Consider the following 25681-nt stretch of genomic DNA (forward strand, 5'->3'; position numbering starts at 1 on the left):
CCCCCGCCAGGCTGCAGGTGCCGGGCCTGGGCCAGCAGGACAGCTGCGACCCGAGCGCTCCCCGGGCGGCGAGCTGGGGGTGCGCCCGGACCCCCGCCCCCGGGATCATGGGGAATGGCATGACCAAGGTAGGGGAGCGGGACTCGCGCCGCCCACCACTGGTCGCCCCCAGCCCGGGCCCAGCGCCGACTGTCTGGGTCGCTCTGGCCGCCTCTGACCTTCTGTTCTCTCGGAGTCTGTCGCTCTGTCTCCCTGTGACTGGGAACCGGTGTCTCTCCGGGGCTGTCTCTGACTCTGATCTGTTCCTGCCTCTGTCTGTGTGTGTCTCTGGTGTCTGTCTCCTAGAGTCTCTGCCTCTGCTGGTCGCTCTGTTTCATTCTGTGTCTCCCTGTGGCTGTCACTCCCAGACTCTCTCCAAGTCCCTTTTTCGGTCTTCATGTGTTTCTTTCTGGCTCCTGGCCTCTGGCTCCAGTGACTGTTTGCCCCCTCTGTTACTGCATTACCAATCTCTGCCTTCCTCTCCCCAAGCTCAGGATTCCCCTGCCCTCCCCTGGTACCCCTCTCCCAGGTCTTTCTGCAGCCTCCTCTTTCCTTTTACTCCTACCCAAGCTGGGCTCCCTTCCCCAAGCTCCCCCAGCCCAGCCCCCTGCCGCTCCCAGAGTCCAGTCCAGGAGAGGAAGGAGATTGCTCTGGATTTCAGACACCCTTCACCGGGCCCCCAGCGTGGGTACAGAGGTTGTGAGCCCCCTCACTGATTGACCCCTGCTTGTCTTTCCTGTAGGTACTTCCTGGACTCTACCTCGGAAACTTCATCGGTGAGCACTGCCCACTCTGTCCCAAGGCCATGGACTGTGTCCACCATTCATGTTCTGGCCCACACATCTCAAACTAAGGAATGGGCCTGAGGGCGGGGAAGCGAGCCAGACTGGGTCTGGGGAAAGTTTCTGAGCACTGGAGGGGGCACAGGGGCCAGGGGCTCAGAAGGCCGGACATCAGGCAGGTCTGCAGCTGTGCTGAGCCTCAGCCTCTCCTTCGAACAGGACCACCTCTCTTAGGGTTCTTCCCACCTGAGGTTCTGGGTTGAAGTCAGTCTGGGAGTTCCAGTTAGAACAGCTAGAAAGGGAACCCCTTCCCCCTCTCCCCAACCTCTTCAGAGGAAGAGATGTCTCTGGAGACTGGACTCTATCTGGCAAATGTCTCTGGTCAGCACTGCCCACGGCTATGCACTCGGCCTGTCCCAGGCGTGGGCTAAGAGACAAGCTGGAAGCTTCAGCAAGGGCAGGACATCTCTGTTTCTTTCTACCCCTCCAACCCCCGGCCCCTTCTCATAAACCCTGGCAACCTTCTCCCTGAGAGCTACTTCAGCGGCTAATGATGCTAGCAGAATTTGTCTAAGGAAGTGAAGGCAGGAGCCAGGAAGATAACTGACCCCAGACCCCCAGGCCCAGCCCAGGCTGCACACAATAAGCTCTCAGTAAATGTTCATTCAACGAGGAAGTGGACTTGTGGAGCTAGAGGTCTACACCCCCTGGGGTCCAGCCCCTGGGTAGCAGTAGGGCACATCCCTGGGTTGTTTTTCATCTCTTTGTAGACACAGATGTAATATTTAAAACAAAAATAGAAACCTTCTCTTTGCTGTTCTGTAACCTGGGCTTCCCGTTGATAATACATTGTTACTCACCAGAACATGGAGATCTTGTCAATGGCTGTTCTGTATGCAAGCATGAGTATGTCATTAGCCAGTCCCCGTTGGATGACCACTGAGGTGGTTCCCATTTGTTAAAGCTTCCTGATATAAGCAGTACTGCATCAAACAGCCTCCTGTGCCCACAGCTTTCCCTGTGCAGTCCAGCCCATTCCTAGAAGTAGGATTGTTGGGTGAAGGCTATGCCAGGGGAGGCCATTTGCAGTGGAAAGAACAGCATGGCCAAGGCCAGGAAGAAGCTGAGCTATTGCTTATGGGTGCGCTGGTCACAAGACTGAATGAAGCCAAAGAGTGAAGAGCAAGCGTGTGTGGCAGGCAGGACCTGGCTTGCCAGGAGAAGGAGGTGGGGAAGGAGCTGGGAGCTGGTGGAGGGTGGGCCAAGGTAGAGCCCTAACAGGGAGTCCTGCCTCCCTTGGGCATCGGAAGCAAATAAGTCACACCTGCCAGATTGGCTGGAGCGTTCTGTTTCTTTCAGATGCCAAAGACTTGGATCAGCTGGGCCGAAATAAGATCACACATATCATCTCCATCCATGAGTCACCCCAGCCTCTGCTGCAGGTACTCCTTGCCCGGGCCCCAGGGCTAGGTGTAGGTGGGGGGAAGACTCACTCCGTACTCATATATTAACACCTACTATGTGCTGCCTCCCTGACTCAAGCTGACTCATTTAATGAAAAACTGGCCTATTGTATGGTTGCTCTCCTGTTTGGCAACTGAGGCCCAGAGAGGTAAAGTAACTTGCCTAAGGTCACACAGGCCATCTAGCCTCAAAGGCCTGAAGCTTCGAAAGGCTCCCACGTGGGCTTCCCATTATCCTTACAGAATAGACGATCCCAAATGGACAGTTCTGCGTCTGTGTTTGCAACGTGACCTCGGCCCTGGGTTGCAAAGGGTGCAGGATGGTGAAGGGCTTTGGACACAGCATGGCTTCCACTTGATGTGTTACAGCTGGTTTTATGGAGACCTGGAAAAGAGGGGTGGGGTGTTAAGAGTGAGAGGAGGAAAGTGGGAAATCCAGACCACAGAGGCTAGGGTCCAGAGTCCAAGTTCACACCTTCACCTCTGCTCTTGCTGTAACCTTGGGCTCTGGACTTCACCTCTCTGAATTTCAATTACCTGATCTGTAAAAGGGAACTTTATAACAGTACCTACCTCCCTGAGTTGTTGAGAGACACATAGCAGGTGCTCACAAATTACAACTGATAGAATAACAAAGTTAATCATATTCTTAGAGAGCCTCGCCCCGCCCACAACTGATAGAATAACAAAGTTAATCATATTCTTAGAGAGCCTCGCCCCGCCCTTTCCTTTGTGTGTGTCACCCACTGAAGGAGAAGAACTGTGGGTGGGAAAGGGCACTGGAGACCTGGGTTCCAAACCTGGTTCTGTCACAAATCTACGGTGTGAACTTTGCAGGCTCCGTCCCCTCCCTCGTCCTTAGTTTCCCACATTTGCTAGTCTCTAAGAGAAACCTCCAATAATCTGTGGTTTTCAGTGTCATTCAAAGAAGAACTTTCCAGGTCAATGGAGTCTGCTTTTGCTTTAGGGAAGGCTTGTTCTGAAGTATGCAGCCACCAGGTTGCATGAAGAAGGTTATCAAGTCATGAATAGATTTACTAACGAAATAACTGCTTGCAAAGTGAGTCCTGTTCCAACAGCCCGGCCCTCTTCTCACACGGCCTCTTTCCTTCCCCATCCATCAGTGAATTTACCAGTCAGTGTTTGATAATACTGAGCAAATCCAAGGCCAACTGTGTTGCAAAAGGAAACTGCAAACCTTGCAAAAGATGCAGGATCTTGTGACCTTGGGGAAAGTGAGTTAGCAAAGGGCTCCAATCTCAAACAAAGGCACTGATGAATGAAGACCTGGCCAGGGTTCCCTTTGCCACTGGCCAGTGGTGGGCCAGCCTCCTGCAAAGGGCCACTTGAATAGCCAAGGATTAAGAGAGGCCCTTGAAGAAAAATCATGAGGTTCTTGGAACAAGGGAAAAAATAATTTTATGCCCTTGGGTGAAGATTAAACATGAAGTGAAGGGTGTTGTAGGAAGTTTGTTGGAGAAATTACGGACAATTGATTATTGATTTTTTAAATTGTATTTAATTTTAATTATTTTATTATTTTTAAAAAGATTTGTTTTTATTTATTTCTGCAACAAGAACTGGGATCTAAACCAGAGGTGCAGAAGGTGAGAGGATTCACAAGAGACAGAGTGGGGAACAGCACAGGCAGATCAATGAAATACACTGCTGAGGGGAGCAGTGGGCAAGAGGTCTGCTGTGCCTGGGGATCGAACTCACGCTGCAGTGGCTGGTGAAAGCTTCATAGTGCTGAGAGTTTAACCCCTGTGCCAGCAGGGAGGCCCTGATTCATTGACTATTTTAATAATTTACACATAGTTTTATATCTCCAACTCATGTACAAGTTGTTTTCATAATCATTAGGTTGTTTTTTTTTTTAAGATAATAACATCTGCTTTGGCCTTTTAATATTTATTGTTATTATCTTATTTGAAGGGGAGTCACTTTAAGTGGCCTATTAAATGACTATTTAGTACTTTTATGGGGCTATTATAAGAGTTCTTTTTTTCAAGTCCTTGTTCCCAAGGTATCCAAGCCTAACCTTTGGGGTTAGGCTACCATCTCCTCAGAAAGTTCTGCAATCAGAGCTGGGAGGTGCTCAGAGTTGGCATCTACCCTCTTCAGACAGAGAGGACAAAAAGTGGTCTGGGGTCACAAGGTTCTTGGGTGGCCCAACTGGGGTAAATGGGACAGGCAAGGGCCTCCCACTGCCCACATGTGTTTTGTACTTGCAGGACATAACCTACCTTCGCATCCCAGTGGCTGACACCCCTGAGGTCCCCATGTAAGTTCCCCTGGATGAACTGACAGACAGACAGTCAGCTGCTTCCTGTGATGGTGGCAGGGAGGGTGGGAGGTGATCTGAGGGAGGAGAGAGAAGACTCAGGCCAGAACGCTGACCTGGGGATCCAGCACAGGTGATCACCAGACCCAGGTGTCAGTCACACCCCTGCCAATGCCCCCTTCCACCCTAGCCAAGACCCTAACTTCCCAGATCTGCCTCTCCAGTCGTGAAATGGAGAAAGCACTCTGTCTCCCAGGATCAGATGCACTACCGAATTCAAAAGGCTCATGTTCTGCCCATTCCAGGCCTTGGAGTGACATGAGGGTTCCAGCCAGGCTTTTCCATTTACTTGCTGTGTGACCTTGGACAAATCACTTCCCCTCTCTGAGAGGGAAAAGAGGAGTGTAGTCAGGGTGGAGGAGGTTTTCAAAGGCAGAAGGCATGACTTGAAGATCCAGGACAGAGCCTGGAGGTTTGCAGGAGCTCCGTGGACTCTCTGGTCATGTTATTAGCAGCGGGCCTCCCTACTGGGAGGGGCTCGGTGGACTCATGCCCCATAGGAATCTTGCTCCCACGCCCACTGCTGGTCCCCAAGGGATCTGATTACAGAATCTGGAGGTGTGTCTGCTCACCCATTTCCTTGAAAGATCACGAGAAGTCTTCCATTAAATAAGATTCACAAGACAGACCCAGCAGGGAGGTGCCCTGGCCTCAGCAGCGGTATTCGCCATCACTGGCCTCTGCCATTGCTTGCAATACCACCACTCTCGCCTCATTCACAAGTTCTCTAGTCACTGCATGTGCAGCTGACCTGAGGACCCAGGTTAGTCTCCTGCCTTCTCGTAAAGGGGAAGGATACCTCTTAAGACACCTGCCCCCCCTTTCCCTACTCTATTTTTCTTGTCCAGCAAAAGGCACTTCAAAGAATGTATCAACTTCATCCACTGCTGCCGCCTCAATGGGGGGAACTGCCTTGTACACTGGTAAGTTACGGGATTGGGGGGGAATGGAAGGAGGTGACTGGCCTTCCTCCCCAACACCTGGGCATCCCCTGGGAATGAGGAACCTGGGACAGAGCTCCCAGTTGTCCCCATGCCATTCACAGAATAGTGGCCCATCCCAGGGATATGTCAGAGCCGTGGCCTTTATCAGCCGCGTGGCTTTGGCCAAATAGCCACTTGTCCTGAGTCTCAGTTTCCACATCTGTAAAATAGGGGCAAAGGTCAGATGTTCTGGGGAGGGGCAGGTGAGGTCGTGCAGGGAGCCAGGCACCCTCTAAAGCTCTACCTCCCTTTCCTCCCCTCCAGGCCTCTGAGTTGTTCCTGAAGAACAGTGGGGAACCTGGGGCTGGGATCTTCCCAGAGGCCCCTGGCTCAGTGGTGGTTTCAGGCCATAACTTCTCACCCTGCCAGGCTGGGGGGGCTGTGCCCAGCGTGGGACCAGCTGTCTCCAGCCGTGGCTCACACGCCTCCCTCCTTTCCCCACAGCAGCACTCTCTTCTCCAGATCCACTCAAGTCCCCACCTTGTGGTCTTGGTACACTGCCCAGAATATCCTTGATCTTTCACCATCCACCATTTCACCTGTTGTCACGTCCTTGGGGCCCTTCCCCTATCGCTCCCTGCTGCCCTCCACTAGGTTGATACCTCTTCCAATGCAATCTCCGTTTCCCCTGCACTCACCTTCAGTGATCGCCACTAGAAATTGTTTCTCTGGTTTCTGTTTGTCTCCCCCAGTCGTATCATAAGCCCCAGATCACTATATATCTAGTAGCTGGAAAATGAACACATGATCAGGATATGTTTGCTGAGTGAATGAGTGATGTTTTACTTGACCTTTGATGTAGGAGAATTCTGGGGGGCTGGGAGGGAGTATAGTATGTGGAGTGGGGGTGGAGTCCATGAAACCTTATCTCTTACACCTGGAGGTGCGGAGACCAGTACAGGCTCCTTGTTATTGGTCCCTGGAAGCGCTGAAGTTGGGATGGGGTGCTCGGGCAGGCCCAGAGGAGATTGTGCCTTACCTGAAACCTTTGGGGTGTGGGGGTCTCTCAGCTTTGCAGGCATCTCCCGCAGCACCACTGTCGTGACCGCGTACGTGATGACGGTGACTGGGCTAGGCTGGCGGGACGTGCTCGAAGCTATCAAGTCCTCCAGGCCCATCGCCAACCCCAACCCAGGATTTAGGCAGCAGCTTGAAGAGTTTGGCTGGGGCAATTCCCGGAAGGTAGGGGCAGGGACTGGGGCTGGGGCGGGAGGCAGCTTCCTTTGGGTCCTGACTGATCAGAAGAAAAACAGAATCTGGCTTCAGACCCCACAGGAGATTTTTCTGGGGGTTAAATGTCCTGGCCTCCAGCTAAACCAGCCCCTACTGATACTTGTGTTTGGCCAGCTGGTTTTCTTTTCCTGTTTAATTTAGAATTTGCATGCCTTGGGGCCACACCTTCCATTTGACAGGGGGGTCCCAGCACTGCCAGCTTGCAAACTGAAGGCATTTGAGTGTTTGGCCCTTTTGGAGAGAAATGTCCATCCCCATCCTCCATCCCTGGTTCCTTGATGAGGCCACAGTGTTCCTTCTCCTGTGCCTGCTGGGCAGATGGTACAGGGCCTGGCGAGAACTGAGGCCTCCCCGGGAACGGGGATGAGGTGACAGAAAGAGAAGCAGGACTGCTGTCCCCAGGGGCAGGCTGTACCCAGAGGCTTAGCTGACCAGCTGCATTGGGAAGATGAGGCAAAGAAGCTGCCTGGTGTGAGCGGGGCTGTGGCGCAGCTGGGAGGGGTTGAGTTGGTCCCCACTGTGCAGTAGGGTGCGAATTTAGCAAATCTGGAAGATGGGGTGTCACAGGGGCAGCGGGGTTCAGGGAGAGGGAAGCTATTCCGTGAGGGGGGTGGTCACGGAGGGAAGCGCCCGGAAGGGGAGGGGCCTCGCCAGGTGGGAGTCTCGGAGAAGGGCGGGGCTGTGGGGCTGCGCCCGCACCCACCCTTTCCCACCCCACACCCCCACCCCAGCTTCGCCGGCTGCTGGAGGAGCGCTTCGGAGAGAGCCCTTTCCGCGACGAGGAGGAGGTGCGCGCGCTGCTGCCGCTGTGCAAGCGCTGCCGGCCGGGCCCAGCAACCTCGGCCTCCACCACGTCGTCGCACCCCTCTGCCTCCGAGGGAACCCTGCAGCGCCTGGTGCAGCGCGCACCGCGGGACACCCACCGGCCGCTGCCGCTGCTGGCGCGCGTCAAGCAGACTTTCTCCTGCCTCCCGCGGTGCCTGTCCCGCAAAGGCGGCAAGTGAGGGTCCGCGCAAGCAAGCAGCAAACGAGGATCCCGCCTTGCCTTGGCTCCCCTCCTCCCCACTGGTCCCCTTTGGGGGTGTCTGAGACGGCCTAGGGCCTGTGGGAGCCCTGCAGCGGCTCTGTCCCCCACCCTCACCCCCCTGCCCGCCTGGCTTGCCTGCACCTGCAGTCAGTGTGTTCTCCGTGTGTGTCTCTGGGTTTGAGCTGGCCTGCTGCAGTCACCTGGTGCCTTAGTCCCTGGGCCGGGTGAGGGGGCACCCGGGTCCTTGAAGGCAGCGGGAGTGTGAGGGGGGCGGGAGGGGGTTGGTGGGCCTGGAAGATATTAAAGAGACACAGAAGTTACCTGTCTGAGAGGCTCCCAGTCATTCAGCAAGGTCAAGGCAGGAGCCCTTGCAGCCCCTGGGGCCCCAGCAGCCTGCACTCTGCAGTGCTGACCTCCGAGTCTATACCCACTATACCACCCCTCCGCTCCCGTGGTACCCCCTCCCATCTCTCTCCTGAGCCCTGATCTCCAGGCCAGGGCCCTGAGTCCCTCCTCTGGACCAACACTCTTCTCTCTGAACCCCTCCCTCTCCATCCACTTCCTGAGTCCCTCCTCACCCCCCATAAGTGAAGACCAGCTGTCGTAGTGCCTCACACCTGACCTTTTACATGGAGGAGTCCACTTCATCCTGAAGGAAGAAACTGAGGCTCAGAGAAGTCAGCTGCTTGCCCAGCGCACACAGCTGACGCAAGAGAGGCTGGATTTGAAGCTAAGTGATCTGAGTCCTGTGACGCTGTTAGGAAGCAGCTTCTTCTGGTCTTGGAGGTTACTGGTGAGAAGGAGCTTCTGCCCGGTAGAGTTTAAAGGCAGGACAGAAGGCTGAGGATGGAGGGCCTCCCAGCAGCCATAAACCAACAGACTATTCCGAGGATGACAGAGGTCACAAGAGCAGATTATTTTCCTGAACTGAAATTAAACTAGGGCTGAGAAACAAGTATAAGCTATAGTCACCCACATGGAGTTCTTATGAATCCCTAAGCACTGTGGTCAGGGCTGTTGGGGAGGCCCAGATTTCAGCACTGGGGGGTCAGGGTGAGGCAAAGTAACCTTCATCTGCGGTACTCCAACTTCTCACTCCACAGTCATTCATTCACCCGTGTGCCAGACATTGGGGGAACATCAGTGACAAATCCGCTGCCCTCTTGGTGCTGACATTCTCGTGTGAAAGGCACCAGAGAAGCAAAGAAACAAAAGAAACTGTGTCAGGCGGAGGGAACTGTAAGAAGGTCCTGAGCAGAATTGTACGCCGGAGCAAGGTGGTGAGCAGGGTGGCCAGATTCACCAGCGTGCAAGGAGCCTGTGGTGATTTGTGCTGCCACCATCCACCTGGTTTAAAACACCTTTCTGTTTCTGTTGCTATTTCTGTCGAAACCCTCCATGGCCCCATCATCTGGAGAATAAAGCAAGCCACCTTGATCAGATGTACCAGATCCTCCATCACGCTCCTCCTCCTCTCTGACTCAATAAAAATTTACTGGTACATTTATTGAACGCTCACCATGGGCCAGGCAACATGCTCAACACCCATTTAGTCCTCAAGCATCCCTATGAGTAGGCGTTGTTACTGAACACAAAGAAAGGTTGGTTGGTGCCCAGGTCACCAGCTGCCTAGCGGTGGGCCTGGCCTCAAGCCAGGCAGTCTGGGTGTGGACTGTGCTTACCCTCCTAGTTCCTACACTCTGCCATCTAGGAGATGAAGAGGCTGTTGGACATACTCAGGCCCTCCACTTCAGTGTAATGATTACTTTGGCATATCATCACTTGGAAGGCTTCGTGCCCACTGGACTTGAGTTTGAATCCTGGCTGTGTCTCTGTGGGTGTCAGAACTTGTGACTGCTTCAATATGGTGACAAACGGTAAAAAACATCAACAAATTGAGGCACAATTGGAGTCTTGGAGATGGTCATTTGGGGGCACCAAGTCAGTAAAAAGCAGAACTGCGTTCCTCAAATGGTGCTGGGAGCAGACTATTTACAGACATAGCAGACAGTTACACAGTGTTTTAGTATGTATGATGGATGGTGACGTAAGAACTTGCTGCTTCTGCAGGACTGGTCCATTGCTTAGTCTCTTATCAGCCAAGCCCACAGTGGTCTGCCAGGCTTCCAGGTTATTTATTTGCAGTTACGGTTTCTACTAGCTCAAACCCAGACAGAAACAAGTATACTCTTCCTCTATGGTCTCTCTGGCTCCGTTTTCGATTTCCTTGACATGTGGAGCCCCATTTGTCTCCTTATTCTGCAGAAGCATGAGAAAGGCCTCCCTGAGATGCACACGTGAAGGGCAGCGCTACCAGCTTCTGGTCAACACTGGCTGAGTGCCCAGCTCTGTTCCCACTGCAGACTGGGGTGGGTTCCCGTCTTGTCTTTGAACCTCAGTTTCCTCATGTATACAGCAAGGGGTGAAGCACTCTGAGCTAGTTGACCTCTTTCCTAACAGAACTCCATTTCACAATTTAAAGAAAGATACAAACCATAAAAAAGTACTTAGGCATAAAAAATATTACATAGACTTTCAGGGGGACCACAGACTCCACCAGGAATTAGGAAACTTCAGGTGTAGCTGTTGGGAGACAATGTGGACCGCTGTTTAGGCTTTTGGGTCCTGAGGCAGAAAGATACCAGCTCAGATCCTGGCTCCCCAGCCCACTAGCTCTGTGACCTTATTATAGGGCTAGAACATCTTGAGTCTGCAATTAGCCTCATCTTACTGTTGTAAGAACCAGCAGCAACATGACCCAGAGGCTTTAGCAAGCCAGCACTGTGGTGAGTGGTCCATTGATGAGGAAATGTTCTCCAAGTGTGACGCATGATCCACCAGGATCAGAATCCCTTAGGGGAAATCTTTAAAATGGGCCTCCTGCCCATTCTGCAGGCTTGGGGTAGAGACTAAGTGTATGCATTTTAAACTAGCCTCTGCCTCCCCATTATGATGGGAGTTAGAAATTGGAAAAACTGAGCCATTCTAAGAGACTGACTTTTCTGGTAGGCTGCAAAGTCCGAGGACAGGTGCAGGGGTGTTTGGAGCACCGCCTTTGGGTGGGTGTTCATCGGGGGCCCTCTGGGGACAAGCAGAGCCTGGGCTAACACCCCCACCCAGCTGCGCACTATATCAGGCCCGGTGCATCCCCGCCCCCACCCCTGCCCCCAGGCGACCACAGGGAGGGGCCGAAAAAAAAAAAAACGGCTCCGTTTCTGCGGGATCAGGAGTACCCGCAAACGAAAGCGAAACCCGCCCTCCCGGACTTTCGCTTTCGCTGCCTCCACGCCATCCAGGTGGCCTCGCGATCCCGGGTTATGTTGGGGTCCGGCCACCCTGCACCCTGACCTAGCTCCCTCTGCGCGCTGCATCCTCGTCCTCTATGGTCGCGGAACCCTGACCAAGGGAGGAAGGGAAGATCCTCGACGGCAGGCGACCCATGGCCGGGGCCGGGGGTCCTCTGCGCCTCCGCGACTGGCTGGTGGCACAGATCGAGAGCGGGCGCTACGCGGGGTTGCGCTGGGAGGACGCGGGCAAGACCCTCTTCCGCATCCCCTGGAAGCACGCGGCCAAGCAGGGCTACCAGGCGCAGCAGGACGCAGCGCTCTTCAGGGTAAGGGCTGGGGACAGGGGATGCAGCCAGGCCCAGGGACGCCTGCAGGACCCTGGGCCCCTCACTCAGTGGGTCCTCAGAGGGCATTTGCCTCTAGGTTGAGGGTAGCGGCACCCAGAGAATGTGGAGATCTCCAGAGAATGTGAAGATCTCGTTTTCTGAAAACAGTCAGCCAGGGCTGTGTGACCTGCAGCAACCCCCTCTCAGGGTGCTGCTCCCACCCCCCTCTCAGGGTGCTTGCTGTTCCCACTCCTTAGACACCACCCTGGCCACTTCCACTTCCTGGCCCCAAATGCCACCCCAAGTCTATGGAGAACCTTTTCTTTGCTCCAGCACTGCCCTGCTCAGGTACCTCCCCTGGGGTCACCTCCCTTTTCTCAGTCAGCAGAACTTCCTCCAAACTGGCTCCTTCCCACCAGCATCCGACCTCTGGCACATCCCCACAGGCAGTAAGCAAGAAGCACCAATAGGGCCCTGCCACCTCCCTGGCCTCTCCTCTCCTGTCACTGGTGAAGCACCTGAAAATAAGCACCTAGTGATCAGCCCCTCACTTCACAGGCCCCTAATTCTCCTCTCTCCCTTCCTCCCCTTGGATCTGGCTTCTGATTTCTGTGCTTGCTAATGTCTCTAGTCCCCAAACAAACGTAAGTAAGTAAGGGTGTCATCACTGTCTTCAGGGCCCTCACTCACTCCTAGATCACCCTCCTCATCTCACCCTGCCCACAGCCTCAGCACGGAACCCAGGTCTGCTGGTTCCGGGCTTCCTGGACCCTGTCTCCTGGATGGTGCCTCAGATTTAGCACAGTGCTTGTACGGTGCCTCTACTCGGCTTGTTCCCACAAACTTCTGTGTTCCCAGACAGAATGTGGCAGCGACTGCCCCCAGATCTCAGAACCAGGCATCCGACTCCTTACCTCTCCCTTCTCTTCCAGTCTCAGTCTACTCAGGCTCCAAGGCCCGCTGCCACCTCCTGGGGTGTTTCTCTTCATTCCATCCACTTGGGCCCATTTCTACCATTTTTCACCAGGATAACTGCTGGGACCCCACCGAACTCCCTGCACCTCCTCTTTCCCTCAGTTTTTCCTAAGTATAAATCTCACTTTGGCACTCCCCCACTCAGAATCCTACCACAGTTCTGTCTGCCCTTGGGGTGAAGTCCCAACCCCTTACCATGACCCTAAAGCTCTGCACGACCTACCCTTCCCTGGCCTCATTTCTCTCCACTCCCTCCCCTCCCCATCTTTAGATCTGACCTGAGAGCTCTTTCAGTTTCTAAACGCTTCCCTGTAGCCATCAGACCTTTGCTCACACTCTCCCCTTTGCCTGGAAAACCCCTTCTCTTCATCTTCACATGGCTGAACCCCACAGTGCTCAGCTTAAACAGCTTCTCCTCCAGAGAGCCTTCCCTGGCAAGTTCATTTGTTTGATGTATCAAGCTCCAGCTCAGTGCTTTTCCCAAATCACCCCTGATTCCTCCCACTTTTTCCACTGGAACAACTTTTCCCTGTGAGGTGTAAGGGCTTTGTATGAGTCTGTCCCATCTACTCCACTCTCTCCAGCTACTTGAGGGTGGTGACTCCTGGCATGGTGACTGGCCTTTTGCGGTCAGCTCTTCTACCGTAAACAGTTGTCCTTTCAGTCAGTCAATTTAGTCTCAGGCTTTTAACATCTTTATACTTTTTGTTGGTGATTTCACTGTTTAAAACAGTATCCTCATGCACAGTGCTGAATTGAAGCACTATCTAGTGACCCCAGGCCAAGAAGGTGAAGAAAGTATGTGTGTGCAGGAAGCTTTGATCCGATGCGAGTTACAGCACTGCTGACCTCAAGCTCAGTGTGAATGAACCAACAGAACATATTAAATAAGAGCCAGAACACACATCAAACAAGGCTACATGTTGACCAGTTGATGGAAATGCTGTAGCTAGAGACTCCCAGGAGCCTCGCCCTGTATTTCCCCCAGCAGCAATTCCATGTTCGTGAGATTGGACAGAAAGGCGCTACCACAAACAGCGAGAATCGCCAGGATTCTGCCCTCACACCCTCCCCACCCCAGCTCCAGTGACACCAGGCTGCTCACTGTTCCCTGCCCCGAGCTGTTGCCCTGCCAGGAGCATCGCTCTGCCCGTGACTTGGTTCAGCCCAGCTTGTTCCACAGACATCACTGAGCTCCTCTGTGTGCAGGAGTCATCCTGGGGGCTTGCGAACACAGCAGTGAGCAAAACGAAGTTCCACTGTGACCACAGATACCCGGTGGTGCCGGGGCCCTCTGCCGGGGTTACCTTTGTGTGAGAGTGTCTTGGATATGAGGAATAAGCACTATCACAAACAAGCTGTGCCAGGCGCTCTGCTAAGTACTTTACTCCCACCCACCACAAGTACACGAGGCTCAATACCATTGCGCATCTTACAAACAGCAAAATCCTTAAAGCTCTTAGAGCTGACAAGTGCTGCTAACAATGCTTCCGCATGGGACTTCCACTTAGGCACTGTGATTTTCTGTTCTGATGCCCATGTCTCCCACCAGGCCTGGAATTTCTGCCCACTAGTGTAGTAATTAAATGTGATTCATCAGTTAAGCCCCATCCACTGGCACCCCCGCTCTGAGCATGAAAAAATGCAAGCAATACTTCTACTACCCTGCCCGCTGTCCACTCTGTTACAGCCACAATGACCTTGCTTGAATCTATCATTCTCTTCCTACCACAGGACCTTTGCACTTACTGTTTCTTCTACTAGAATATCCTTCCCCCCACCTTTTGTCAGACTTCGTGTTTCTTTTCACTCAGACTTCAGCTCACATGCCCCCTCTTCCAGGAGACCTCTGCTGACCACCCTCTCTAATCAGTCCCTCACTTTTCTGAATTAATTAGTCCCTCCAGCACAGCGGTCACTCTAAGTGTTTTGTGAATGTCTTTGTATTATTGTTGCACAGCAGGCAGCGCTGTTTGGTGTGTCTCCTTGCCTTATCCACATCATGTTATCTGTAGCTCTCCTTCTCTATCTTACTTAGTCTTAGTCTCACTCAAGATCATGCTCTGAAGATCTGTTCTTGTTCTCCATACTGTGTTGCTCCTACATGTTCTAGATGCTGCACCATGAGCATCCGTCCCTCCACACCCCACGCTCCTCTCCAGGAGGAACCACTTTTCAGCACTGCCAGTGAAGCCCAGGTGCTGGCGAGCCTCTGTGAGAACTCCCGTTAGAACGTCTGTTCACAGGGCACATTTACGCATGCCAGATTGCGATCCCAAAGCGCCATGCCCTTCCGCGCCCACCAACAGCGCCCCCACCAGCTCCTGGCATCATTCAGCCCACCAAACTTTGTCAGTCCATATTTTTATTTGCATTTCCCTGACACTAGTGGCTTGAAATACTTCCTCATATGATCATGGGCTTTTGGTTTCCTCTTCTGTAAACCACCAATTCTTGTCTTTTAGTGAGTTTTTTTTTTTTTTTTTTTTTGCAGGGGGTGCTCTCTGCCACTTGTTGATTTGCAGAAGTTCCTGTATACTCTAGTTCTGACTTAACTACTTGCTGATTTCAGACATTGTCAGGTCTTTGCCTTCAGGTTCATGCCTTCAAAGCTTTGGTTAGGAAGCATTCTGCCCCTAAATTTTTCCCTCTATTAATCTTACAGTTTTACCTCTTATCTTTGTTGTTGTTGTTTTTTCCTAGTCATATAGAGTAACATTATATGTGGCAATAGGTAGGGACTTTTATGGTGGTCTTTTATGCCACTATTTTATATCCTATCATCTGGTTTATTTTCTATTGCAATCCATAATTTGGAATATTTCCAAATCAAATTCCAAACAATTTCTCTAGCTGTTTGCAGTTGTTTTCTCCAATTAAATTTGAGTTCCTTGAGAGTGGGGCCCATGTTGTCTTGTTCCCCTTTCAGTTCCCAGCCCCTAACTCTGGTACAGTCTCTAGAATACCGAGGGAGGAAGGCAGGAAACAGTGGGTGAGCAGAGGGCAGAGGGGTGGGAAGGGCAGAGGGAGCGCGAGAAAGTTGGGACACAAGGCTGTCCCTTACCCTTGGCACAGCACCAGCCCCTCGCCCAGCTCTCCCGCCCCAATAACCTTTGCTCACCCCCAGGCCTGGGCCATATACAAGGGCAAACACCTAGAGGGCGTTGACAAGGAAGACCCCCCCACGTGGAAGACAAGGCTCCGCTGCGCCCTCAACAAGAGTGCAGACTTCTGTGAGGTGCGCGAGTGCAGCCAGCTGGACATCTCCAACCCCTACAAGGTCTACCGGATCGTGTCTGATGGTGCCCATGTTCCAGGTAGCATCCTGCCCCTGGAGGTAGTGAGGATGGCTGTGCAGACAGTGAGGACTTATGGGGAGTGGTGGGTCTACTGAGCTCAGACTCATGGGCTGGAAAACATACACGGACCCTTAGATCACCCAGGTCATTGCCCCTTTTGAAAAGGAAAAAACAGGGGCCCAGGGAGGGCTGGACCTTACCTGAGCTCATGAATGAGCAGCGGTACTCTTGTGTGAGATCATGTCGGTTAAGAGGGCATCCCTCAAGGCCAAGCAAGGACAGGCTGTCTGTTGCTCCCTCCAGTTACCAGGCCATGTGCTCCTAAGGAGGACAGCGTTCTCCAGGGCCAACAGGAGTGCCCTGCAGAAGAGCCGGAGCCAGCCTGCAGGACAGGCCAGGTCAGTGTTCCCTGCAGCACCTGCAGCCTTTCTAGGGCAATCACCTCTCACCCCAACCACCCTCTCTGAGACCTCCAGCACATGTATCTCTGCCCCTCCATCAGCTCCTGCTCCGTCACTGTCCACAGCCCGCCTAGCAGCTCTATGTCCCCTTACCTCTACCCCACGTCTGCCATTATTGTCAGCTCCATTCTGTCCTCATTCATCCACTCTGACTCCTTCCCTGTTCCCATCACCTCTATTGCCTTCAGCTCCATCGCTCTGTCTGCATCAACCCTATTCTCAAGTCACCCTCATTCCTATGGTCATTGAGGCCACAGTTCTCTCCCGGCTTGCCCCATTGTGTCCAGTCCCATCGCCCTCTTTGTCCACCTTCATCACCTCTAGTTACCATCATCCCATCAGCTCCATCTGTACCTGCACTACCTCTGAAAACCCCTTACCCCTCCCCCTCTGTGGGTCATTCCTCCCTTCCCCTGTGGCCAGGCCCCATCAGCATCGCTCCAGCTCCATCGCTGGCTCCCCCACCCCCATCTCTGTCAGCTCCAGTTTCTTCACCTCTCATTCCCCTCATTCACTCCAAGCATTCTCCTGTCACAATTAGCTTTATCTCTGATCCAGTCACCTCCACAACTCATCAACTCTCTCTTTACCCCAAGTGAAGGCAGGATCTTGAACTCTGAAACTCCAATCAATTCCAGCTGCCCAATGGAGTCTGGGGGCTCCTATGACCCATAGTTCCCCTCCCCATCTCACTCCCCTCTCTCCCAATGCTCAGGATGATTCCAGATTAGCCACAAAGGATAAGGACAAGGAGCAGCTTCCTGGGCTGGCCCAGCGGGACTCCCTACCGCCAGCTGCCCTGCTCCCAGGCCCTTTGGCTGACCACAGTAAGGACTGGGTCTCCTCGCCACCCCTGACTCCTCCCAGGCCTCTTCCAGGTCCTTGATCTGGGGACAGAGGGAAGAGGCATCTGATGCTTGCCCTCTTTCCCAGGGTACCAGGCACAAGATCCCACCCCCCACTGGAGCTCTTCACCTTCTGAGGACTTCAGTAACTCGGGTAAGGAATCTAAAGACCCTCCTCTCTGACCAGGGTGCAGAACTGGAAAGGGTCTCTGGTTGGGGCAGCTAACACTTTGTCCCTAAAACTCCCAGTCCAGGCTCCCAGTAACAACCACTAATATTTCTCAAGGGTTTAGATGATGCCAGGCCACCTTCTAAGTTCTTGCACAGAGTTTAAGATAGATACTGCCATCCTCCCCATTTGTCAGAACCTTGCCCAAGATCACACAGCTAGTAATTCTGGGAAAGGTGCTAATAGGTATCGCTTCCAGGTGGCTTGAGAGACTGGAACCCAGAGGTCTGGCCAGAGGGCCCATGTCCTAACCGTCCTAACCCTGGCCATTGAGAGCACGCTGGCTCCTCCCCGGGGAAGCCGCTTTGCTGTCCTTACTGTTATGTGCAACAGGACGCTCAGATTCCCAGAGGCTGGGCTCTGAGGACGACAGTGGCATGCCCTCCTCCCCTCTCCCCTTTGGGCAGATTGCTGGCTGCACGTGAGGCTCTACTACGGCGCGGAGCTGGTGAGGGAAGCCACCGCGCGCACGGCGGAGGGCTGCTGTCTGAGCCCGCGGCCCGCCGCCGCCGAGCGCCTTCTGGGCTGGCCGGCACGCGTCGCGCAAATCCGCTTCCCGGAACCTCCGCCCGGCGCCCGCGTGCTGCAGCGCCTGCTGCCCCATCTGGAGCGCGGCGTGCTGCTGTGGGTGGCGCCCGAGGGTGTCTTCGCCAAGCGCCTGTGCCAGGGCCGCGTGTACTGGCGTGGCCCGCTCGCCCCCCACCGCGCGCAGCCCAACAAACTGGAGCGCGAGCGCACCTGCCAGCTGCTGGACACCAGCCGCTTCCTCACAGGTAGGCTGCGACCTCGGAGCTGCAGGAGGCTCCGGGCACAGTGGAAGGGCACGCGGGTGCGGGCACAGGTGGGCAAAGAGACGTAGACAGAAGACAGTGGGTACACAAGGTGTGGGTGCAGAGGAATGGGCTGAGGATGTGGGGCATGCGGTGGACACGGAAAGAAAGGACATGATACAGAAGCACCAGGATAGGAGTGAATACGGGCATCAGGAAATCTGGGCACAGACGCAGGCATAGGTGTCTGGGCTGGACAGTGCAGGCGCGGGCATTGGGCGTGGGGCATCAGCATAGCACTTGGGCACAGGAATCCACAGGGCTTAGGGAGGCAAGCATACAATAGGCACAGGCCGGCCGTCATGGCTGTGGGGTGCGCATAAAGTGATGGGGGCACATGGCATGGTGAGCCCCATGAAATGGCCACAGATGTGGGACATCAGACAGGCACAGGGACACGGGAAAGGGAATAGGTGCCCATGGGGGTACGAGCTGATAGGACAAGGGACATGGGCATCAGGCGGGCACCAGGTGGGATGCCTGTCTCGGCCCAGCCCCCACAGTCTGGGTGCCCGTAGACCTGGACGCCCACCTACAGGATGGCTGCCCAGAGCCTGAGTACCAGATCCGCCTGTGCTTTGGAGAGGAGTACCCGGGCCCGGAGGACCAGCCAAAGGAGCGGCTCGTCATGGCCCATGTGAGTCCCCTCCCACTGCCAGCCAGCACGGGGGCCCTCCGGGCCCCTCCACACCACCCTCCCTAAGCCCCTGCAGACCCTCAGGACCTACTCTCAGACCCTCTGGTCTGTGTGGCCCTACTGTACAAGGTGTGTGGGGAGTAGGACCTCTACTTCCTAGGAGGAGATGGGGGAGACAGACGGAGGAGAGAGGGGAGGGCGACGGTGGGAGTGGGGGGGAGAGAGGTGGGGGGGGAATGGGGGAGAGAGAGAGGGGGGAGAGAGACAGGGGAGACAGGGGGGGGAGAGAGATGGGGAGAGAGACGGGGGGGGGCGGAGAGATGGGGGAAAAAAGGGGGGAGAGAGATTGGGGAGAGATGGGGGAGAGATGGGGGAGAGACAGGGAGGGGAGGAGAGAGAGTGGGGAGAGAGGCTGACTCGCTGCCCCCTACAGGTGGAGCCTGTCTTTGCCCGGAAGCTCCTCCTGCACTGTAAGCGCCACCACCATGAAGCCTCCTCCAGGTCCAGTTCCCAGCCCAGCATCTCTGACTTCTCTGGTGAACAAGGCAGCAGAGTCAGCCTTAAGCAGCCATTTCCTCCTCTCCAACCCTCTGTAAAGTGAGCTCACCACAAAGTCTGACCTCTACCCCCGCCCTGGCCTTACCTCAAACTGACGCAGGGGGTTTGGAAATTTCCCCCACCCATCACCCAGGTGGCTGGGAACAGCCAAAGCTGACCTCGCCTGCAACCTCTCAGCCACAGGGATGGCTGACATCCACAGCAGGTGGGGAAATCAGACTTGACCTGGAAGTTACAGAAAAGCAATCAGTGCAGAAATAAGACTTCATCCCTTGTTGAGAGCCCAGCATGGCTGTAGCGATTGACTTAAAGCCTGCCCTACCTGCCGCTGAGCCCATTGTAAGTGTTGCTTGAAGCTGACTTTACCAACAAGTAGACCTGCAGCATTGTGTAGAGTGGAGCCAACTAGTAAGGATTGCCTGGCCTCTGAGGGGCTCTGAGTTCCTAAACCCTTCCTCCCACACTACCACAAGTCTCTCTCTCTGGGAGCAGCTGAGGGGCGGGAGAGCAAGGAGTTCCAAAACAGAGCCCTTGTCCTGAAAGCAAGGATTTGGTTGCTAACCCCTGAACCAGCAGCTCCAGGGGACCTGCAGGTCCCCCAAACACAACCGGAGATGGAAGCCAACGTGGGCACCAGGAGTCCAGCCCCTCCACAAGGCCCCTGATTTTGCAAACTGCAAGCTGGTCATCCTCGGGAACTGGGGGGGAGCACCCCATCATGAGGGCAGTCACCTCTGCCTGTCAGTGAAGTCACTGTTTTGTGTCCCACATAGCAAACCTTTCTTTTCTTTTTCTGATTTCTGACTTTATTTACAGGAATCTTCTTACAGATGGCAGCCTAATAAATCTCTTGGTTACACATGAGTAAGCCTTTGTTATGGGGGGCTGGTACTGTCTGATTCAACAAAGGATATGAGCCCATTGGATCTCTACTTTTTAATTCATTCAACAAATGTTTATTGAGCACTTGCTTTGTTCCAGGCCAGGGCTGGACACTGGGGACTTGTGTTCCCTACTCCTTGGGGCTCACAGCCTGTTTTCTGTGGGGGCCTAATCACTGTCCTGTATCCCTGCCTATCACAGAAGAGGTGGAGTTTAGGAGGCAGAGACACAATTCTGGGTTCAAATCCCAGCTTTGTCACTTCCTAGATGTGTGACCTCAGGCAAGTCACTTAACTTTTCTGAAGCTCAGTGTCTATTCATCTATTCAAAAGAAGCAATGAGGACCTCTGGGGCGGGACTGGTCAGAGCAGTAAATGCAGCAGGGAGAGGTAAGCTGCTTTGGCATGGAGGGCAGACCACAGTAGGTACCCACTGACTTGGTTAGTTACCTGTGGGTGGGAAAGTATGGCGGAAGCTGCCACATCCTCCAGATGACCTGACTGTCCAGGGCTTTGCTGCACCCTGGCTCAAGGCTAAGGCTAGGCAGGAGCCTCAGTCCAAAGTGACAGTCCTCAGCCATGTCCAAATCCCTTCTCTCTAGGTTCTCCGAGGAGGCTGACTTTCGTGCAAGGGAATCCCTTGCCTCTTTATAACATGACCTTTATGATGGAAGAGTTGCTAACTCTATTTTAGAGAAGGAGAAACCGGTTCCATCAGGGAGGGACTTGATGGAGAAGCTTCTTGGGGAGGGAGATGTCTCTGTCCAGACAGCTGTCCTCCCTAAAGCCATCGGTAGAGGGCGCCAGGTGTCAGCAGAACAGGTTTGGCTGTTCTGGCCCAACTGGGAGGTCCTCACCACCACCCCAGATACCCTGCCCCACACACACGCCCCAGTGCTGGCTGGGAACAGTGTGACCTTAAGGGCTCTGCACTGCGGGGAGGAAAAAGCAGGCCACAAGCCTAGACGGGGGAGAGGAAAAAGGGGGAGCTAGGGTGAGACATTTGAGAGACCCCTGGGGCTTTTCTTACAGGGGTTCCCAGCTCTCCAGGTCAGCACCTAGACTCTGCCAGTCTCATCTCCTGTGTCTCTATTCTCCTGCCCCTCCCTCTCTTTAAGCTGTGCCTGTCTCTTTCAGAGATTCTAACTTTCTGTGCGTGTGTGTCTGCCTCTCTGAGTATCTCCATTTTGCTGTCTCTGGCTTATGTTTGTCTCTGCCTCTTTATGTCTCTGCCTCTACCTCTGTGTTCCTGTCCCTCTGTTCTTTCGTCTCTAGTCAGTCTCTTTTTGCTCTTTCCCTCTCTGAGTCTCTGCCTCTGCCCCTGTTTGTTTGTCTCTGTCTCGTTCAGTTTCACATCCTGCCCCTCCCCAGCCACCATATAGCACTTGTGGGCTGAGGGGTCTCCTTCCCTTCCGCCCCCATCTCCTCATCCCTGGCAGAGAGCTGCTCCCAGCCTCCCAAGCCTGGCCTCTCCTGCCCGCCCCTCTTGGGCCTTGGGGGAGGGGGCGAGGGAGGGAGGGAGGGCAGCCTGGCGGGCCCACCCCTTTTTGCCTTTCCAGGCTGGGAGGCTGGACCAGTGGGCCTTTTAACCAGCCCCGGGCAGGCTGTGCCGGACGCCAGCCCTGGACGCAGTGCCTGGCCCCCGTGGTCCCGGCACCCTGGCCAGCCCGGCCAGCATGCAGCAGCAGCCCCTGCCTGGGCCCCCGGGCCCTGCCGCGGAGCCCACCAAGCCTCCCTACAGCTACATCGCTCTGATTGCCATGGCCATCCAGAGCTCCCCGGGGCAGCGGGCCACACTCAGCGGCATCTACCGCTACATCATGGGCCGCTTCGCCTTCTACCGCCACAACCGGCCTGGCTGGCAGAACAGCATCCGCCACAACCTGTCGCTCAACGAGTGCTTTGTCAAGGTGCCTCGAGATGACCGCAAGCCAGGCAAGGGCAGCTACTGGACGCTGGACCCGGACTGTCACGACATGTTTGAGCATGGCAGCTTCCTGCGCCGACGCCGACGCTTCACCCGGCGGGCAGGGGGCGAGGGTGCCAAGGGCCCTGCCAAGGCGCGCCGGGCACCCCTCAGAGCCGCCAGCCAGGACCCAGGAGTCCCCAGCGCCACAACTGGCAGGCAGTGCCCCTTCCCTCCGGAGCTGCCAGAGCCCAAAGGTCTAAGCTTCGGGGGTCTGCTGGGGACCTTGCCAGTCACCATGTGCTCGACAACCATTGAAGCTAGACCGCGACCACCTGTGGAGCCCAAAGAGCTGCCCACGCCCAAGCCCACTGGCCCCGGGGAGCTCCCCCTGGCCGCCACGTCTTCCCCATGCCCAGCATTTGGCTTTCCTGCTGGGTTCTCTGAGGGTGAGGGGTTTAGCAAGGCCCCTACGCCCACCTTGACACCTGAGACGGGCATCGGGAGTGGCTACCAGTGCCGGCTGCAGGCTCTGAATTTCTGCGTGGGAACTGAGCCCGGCCTGGAGCACCTCTTGGCCTCGGCAGCCCCCTCCCCGGCACCACCCACCCCTCCAACCTCTCTCAGGGCCTCGCTGCCCCTGCCTGCTGACCCCAAGGAACCCTGGGTGGCTGGAGGCTTTCCTGTCCAGGGAGGCTCTGGCTATCCATTGGGACTGACCCCCTGCCTATACCGGACGCCGGGAATGTTCTTCTTTGAGTGAAGCCAGCCTGGCCTCGGGCAGTTCCTGCAGGACCCTTGCCAGATACTCCCTCCCGGCTGAGCCTGACTACGATCTGGGGAGCTTTCAGAGGACCCCACCCTGGAAAGCTGAGGACAATGGGACAGAAAACCAACACTGGAGGGGTGACCGCTCAACTAGGCCCCTGGGGCCTCTGGACAGACTTGGGGGTGAGGGGAACGGGGCCCATGGAATGTCCTCTGTGACGCTGAGGGCCAATAAAGCCAGTGTGACAATGAGGGTCAGCTTGCTGGATGGTTGGGGGCCGAGGACCGGGAGGCCTGGTTCTGTGTGGGGTGGCTGTGGTGGTGGAGTATGTGGCAGGGGCTGGGGACCCCAGGTGGAATCGTCCCTCCTAAGCCCTTCTCCTGCTGGGGACTTTCTCAGGGAGTTTCCCAGCAAGGCAGAAGAAGGGGGAGCAGGGGGTGCGGGGAGAGGGGAGGAATATAATGAAGCCAGCCCGTGAGGCTGGGCTGGCTGGAAGGGCAGATGCCCTAGCCCCAAATTGTAACTCAGCACCCCCTGTTACGGTCGTCATGACTGTGACCATTGGTGGCAGGGATTCTGTCACCTGATTCCTGTGTGGTATGTCCGCTGTGGTGGGGCTCAGGCCCACGAGCTCCTGCTCCAGGTGGCCAACGAGTAGGAGAGAGGAAATCAACACAAGGCGTGTGTGGCTCTTCCGGGCCCCTACCCTGCGGTCAGGCTGAGGCTGCAGGAGGGGCCGGGGGCAGAGCTGATGGTGACCCCTAGAGGAGAAAGAGCATTTCCAGAATTCTGGAAATGCTGGGACCAAATGGGCGCCTTGCCGGTCCATGGTGGGGATCCCAGCCCCGGCCCCCTTGTCTGGGCTTCCCATGTGAATGGAGGGGCCCTTGGAGCCCCCAGCATCTCAAGGACTCCTGGTGACTCTAAGAACACATGTCTCTCCATGGGGGCAGGGAAGGCTGTTCTGGGTACAGATGGGAGGTGCCGGAGCTCTGACCCCTGGCCTCTGCTTGCTGCGCCCTTGGGTGGAAGCCACAGAAATGCATGTATCAATTTGTTCTGCTAGGCTTAGGGACCTGAACCCTCACTGTCCCCACACCCTCAATACCAGAGGAGCTGGCAAATGGCTGTCTCCTCAGAGCTTCCCTCCCTCCCCCAACTCTGGATCAAGATATAGAGGAAGAAAAGGGGGTCGGGATCCGTCTTTGGTGTCCGGACCTGGAGGGTCCTATATCCCATGAGGTGACACCAGGGGGCTGGAAACTGGGCAGGCAGCCCAAGCCCTTCCAGAAGCCTCCCCGGGGGCAGGCAGCCACACTGACTTCAGTCTCTGCTGCTCCCTCCTCCCTCAGCAGGTCCCCTGGGGCCTGGGAGGAAGCGAGTCCGGCTGGACAGCCCCAACTGTCTGGTTCCCACAGACTCCAGAGCCTCGGTGGAGGGGGGACCTGCTGGGTGGGGGCTCGCCGTGGCCGGAACAGGCGAGGGAAATGCCTGGCCAGCTGTGGGGTCCCCTCCCCCACCATACCTCCTGGACCCCAGGGGGACACATAGAGTAATGGGGAGGGTCTGTCCCATCACCTGGGTCAAACTGGAAAGGGAGAGAGGTCCTGTGTGAGGGTGTAAGGGGAAGGGAGCACCTGTGTGCGTTCGTGGCTGTGTATCGTATGGGTCAGTGGGTTTCGGGGAGCATGTGTGTGCAATACCTAGATTCAGACAGTCACAGGGATGGGGAGTTACAGGGCTGGGGGCTCTTTCTCAGTTGGGTCCGGGAAAGAAGGCTCTGCTGGGCACTCTTCCCTGTGGCACATTCCTATGGAGACCCTGTGACCCCAGTTTCTTCCCAGCATGTCCTGAGCTAGAAGGAGGAGGGTGGGAGGCCGGCCAGCCAACTGGGGGAGCAGGCCTCTGCATCCTGTCCTGCCCACCCCCAAGAAACTTTAGCCTCTGAGGAGTGGGGCCTTGGGGAGAAAAGAGCTGTGTCCCCAGCCCAACCTGTGCCCAGGAAGAACAGGCCAACCACAAACCCAGGCACACTCAGCTGTGGGTATGAGCACTGCCCCCCCACCCCACCCCTATGTCTTTCTCTGGCCTCCAACAGTCGAGAAATGAAGACAGCCCTGAGCCCTAATTCCCCAGCAGGACCATGGGCTCGGAGCCTGCCTTGGACTCACTGTATGCGCCTGGACTGGTGCCCGCCTCTCAGGCCCTCATTTCACTCTCTTTGCCCGGTGGGAGGGGGATGGGCAGTCTGACTGAGTCTGGGTCCCAGGGGAGGGTGTGATGGAAGGTGGGAGGGGAAGGAACAGCCTGGAGACAATCCCATCCCCAGAGGTGCTGGACAGGAGGCCCAGACAGCATGATCTCATGTTGCCCTCTTCTTGCTGCCCGAGGAGGGACCCCACCCACTGGGCCTCCTGCCTTCACATTCTTTCCATGACCAGCAGACACCCTCTGGCTCCTGCCTGCCCCTCCCCCAACTCGGGGGATGGGGTAGACGGTGTTCAGGGGAGATTGAGAATGCTTAGGCCCGGAAGACCCAGAGAAAGCACCTCAACATGTTGTAGAGATGGTGAGACTGAGTCTGACCAGTGTGACTGAGGCCACCCGGCCTCTGGTGCCTTCAAGGCACAGCTCTGAGGGGCTGGGCTCAGCCCTGCGGCTCTGACCCTCCTTAAAGGAGGCCTGTCTGTCTCTAGGAGGGGGCACAGTGCCCACTTTCCTCCTCAGTAGGTTAGAGCAAACAGAAGGCTCTGGCTATCCTTACACAGCGAGGCCCCGTCACACCTAACATGGTAGAATCCGCAGTA

The 25681-nt window shown here is 55.5% G+C and overlaps 3 protein-coding genes and 1 long non-coding RNA gene across 4 annotated transcripts in view; 3 read left to right on the top strand and 1 right to left on the bottom strand.

The window, feature by feature from the left end:
• The window catches only part of LOC105853966, a 3602-nt gene extending 3120 nt beyond the window's left edge, over nucleotides 1-482 (bottom strand). Inside the window, exon 1 of the long non-coding RNA XR_001145708.1 lies at nucleotides 219-482. This is a non-coding gene — a long non-coding RNA (uncharacterized LOC105853966). The remainder of the gene's footprint in view (nucleotides 1-218) is intronic.
• Nucleotides 7-9147, top strand: DUSP15 (dual specificity phosphatase 15). Its single transcript, XM_004687304.2, has 7 exons — nucleotides 7-128; nucleotides 782-815; nucleotides 2181-2263; nucleotides 4519-4568; nucleotides 5477-5551; nucleotides 6622-6793; nucleotides 7576-9147. The coding sequence occupies exons 1-7, from the start codon at nucleotides 108-110 to the stop codon at nucleotides 7846-7848; spliced, it is 708 nt and encodes a 235-aa protein (XP_004687361.1). The 5' UTR covers nucleotides 7-107; the 3' UTR covers nucleotides 7849-9147.
• A 2163-nt stretch (nucleotides 9148-11310) lies between these two features.
• On the top strand, nucleotides 11311-20100 carry LOC101626658 (interferon regulatory factor 4-like). The gene is made up of 7 exons (XM_004686975.2): nucleotides 11311-11484; nucleotides 15587-15820; nucleotides 16935-17046; nucleotides 17153-17218; nucleotides 17701-18066; nucleotides 18642-18760; nucleotides 19194-20100. Exons 1-7 carry the CDS (start codon nucleotides 11311-11313, stop codon nucleotides 19359-19361), a joined length of 1239 nt encoding a protein of 412 aa, XP_004687032.1. The 3' UTR covers nucleotides 19362-20100.
• Nucleotides 20101-21855: 1755 nt separating this feature from the next.
• FOXS1 (forkhead box S1) lies at nucleotides 21856-23108 on the top strand. Its single transcript, XM_004687306.2, has one exon. It carries the CDS (start codon nucleotides 21876-21878, stop codon nucleotides 22866-22868), a length of 993 nt encoding a protein of 330 aa, XP_004687363.1. The 5' UTR covers nucleotides 21856-21875; the 3' UTR covers nucleotides 22869-23108.
• The last annotated feature ends 2573 nt before the right edge of the window (nucleotides 23109-25681 follow it).

This window comes from Condylura cristata, unplaced genomic scaffold (assembly GCF_000260355.1).
Source record: "Condylura cristata isolate star-nosed mole 26May11 unplaced genomic scaffold, ConCri1.0 scaffold00022, whole genome shotgun sequence".
In the NCBI taxonomy this organism is placed as follows: domain Eukaryota; kingdom Metazoa; phylum Chordata; class Mammalia; order Eulipotyphla; family Talpidae; genus Condylura; species Condylura cristata.

Excerpts from the sequence above, each read along its gene's own strand:
- DUSP15 (XM_004687304.2), top strand. The coding sequence starts at position 108 with ATGGGGAATGGCATGACCAAG. Across the intron at positions 129-781 it reads TGGGGAATGGCATGACCAAG|GTACTTCCTGGACTCTACCT; the intron begins GTAGGGGAGCGG and ends TCTTTCCTGTAG. Across the intron at positions 816-2,180 it reads CTACCTCGGAAACTTCATCG|ATGCCAAAGACTTGGATCAG; the intron begins GTGAGCACTGCC and ends TGTTTCTTTCAG.
- LOC101626658 (XM_004686975.2), top strand. The coding sequence starts at position 11,311 with ATGGCCGGGGCCGGGGGTCCTCTGCGCCTCCGCGACTGGCTGGTGGCA. Across the intron at positions 17,047-17,152 it reads AGGCCCTTTGGCTGACCACA|GGTACCAGGCACAAGATCCC; the intron begins GTAAGGACTGGG and ends CCTCTTTCCCAG. Across the intron at positions 18,761-19,193 it reads AGCGGCTCGTCATGGCCCAT|GTGGAGCCTGTCTTTGCCCG; the intron begins GTGAGTCCCCTC and ends TGCCCCCTACAG.
- FOXS1 (XM_004687306.2), top strand. The coding sequence starts at position 21,876 with ATGCAGCAGCAGCCCCTGCCTGGGCCCCCGGGCCCTGCCGCGGAGCCC.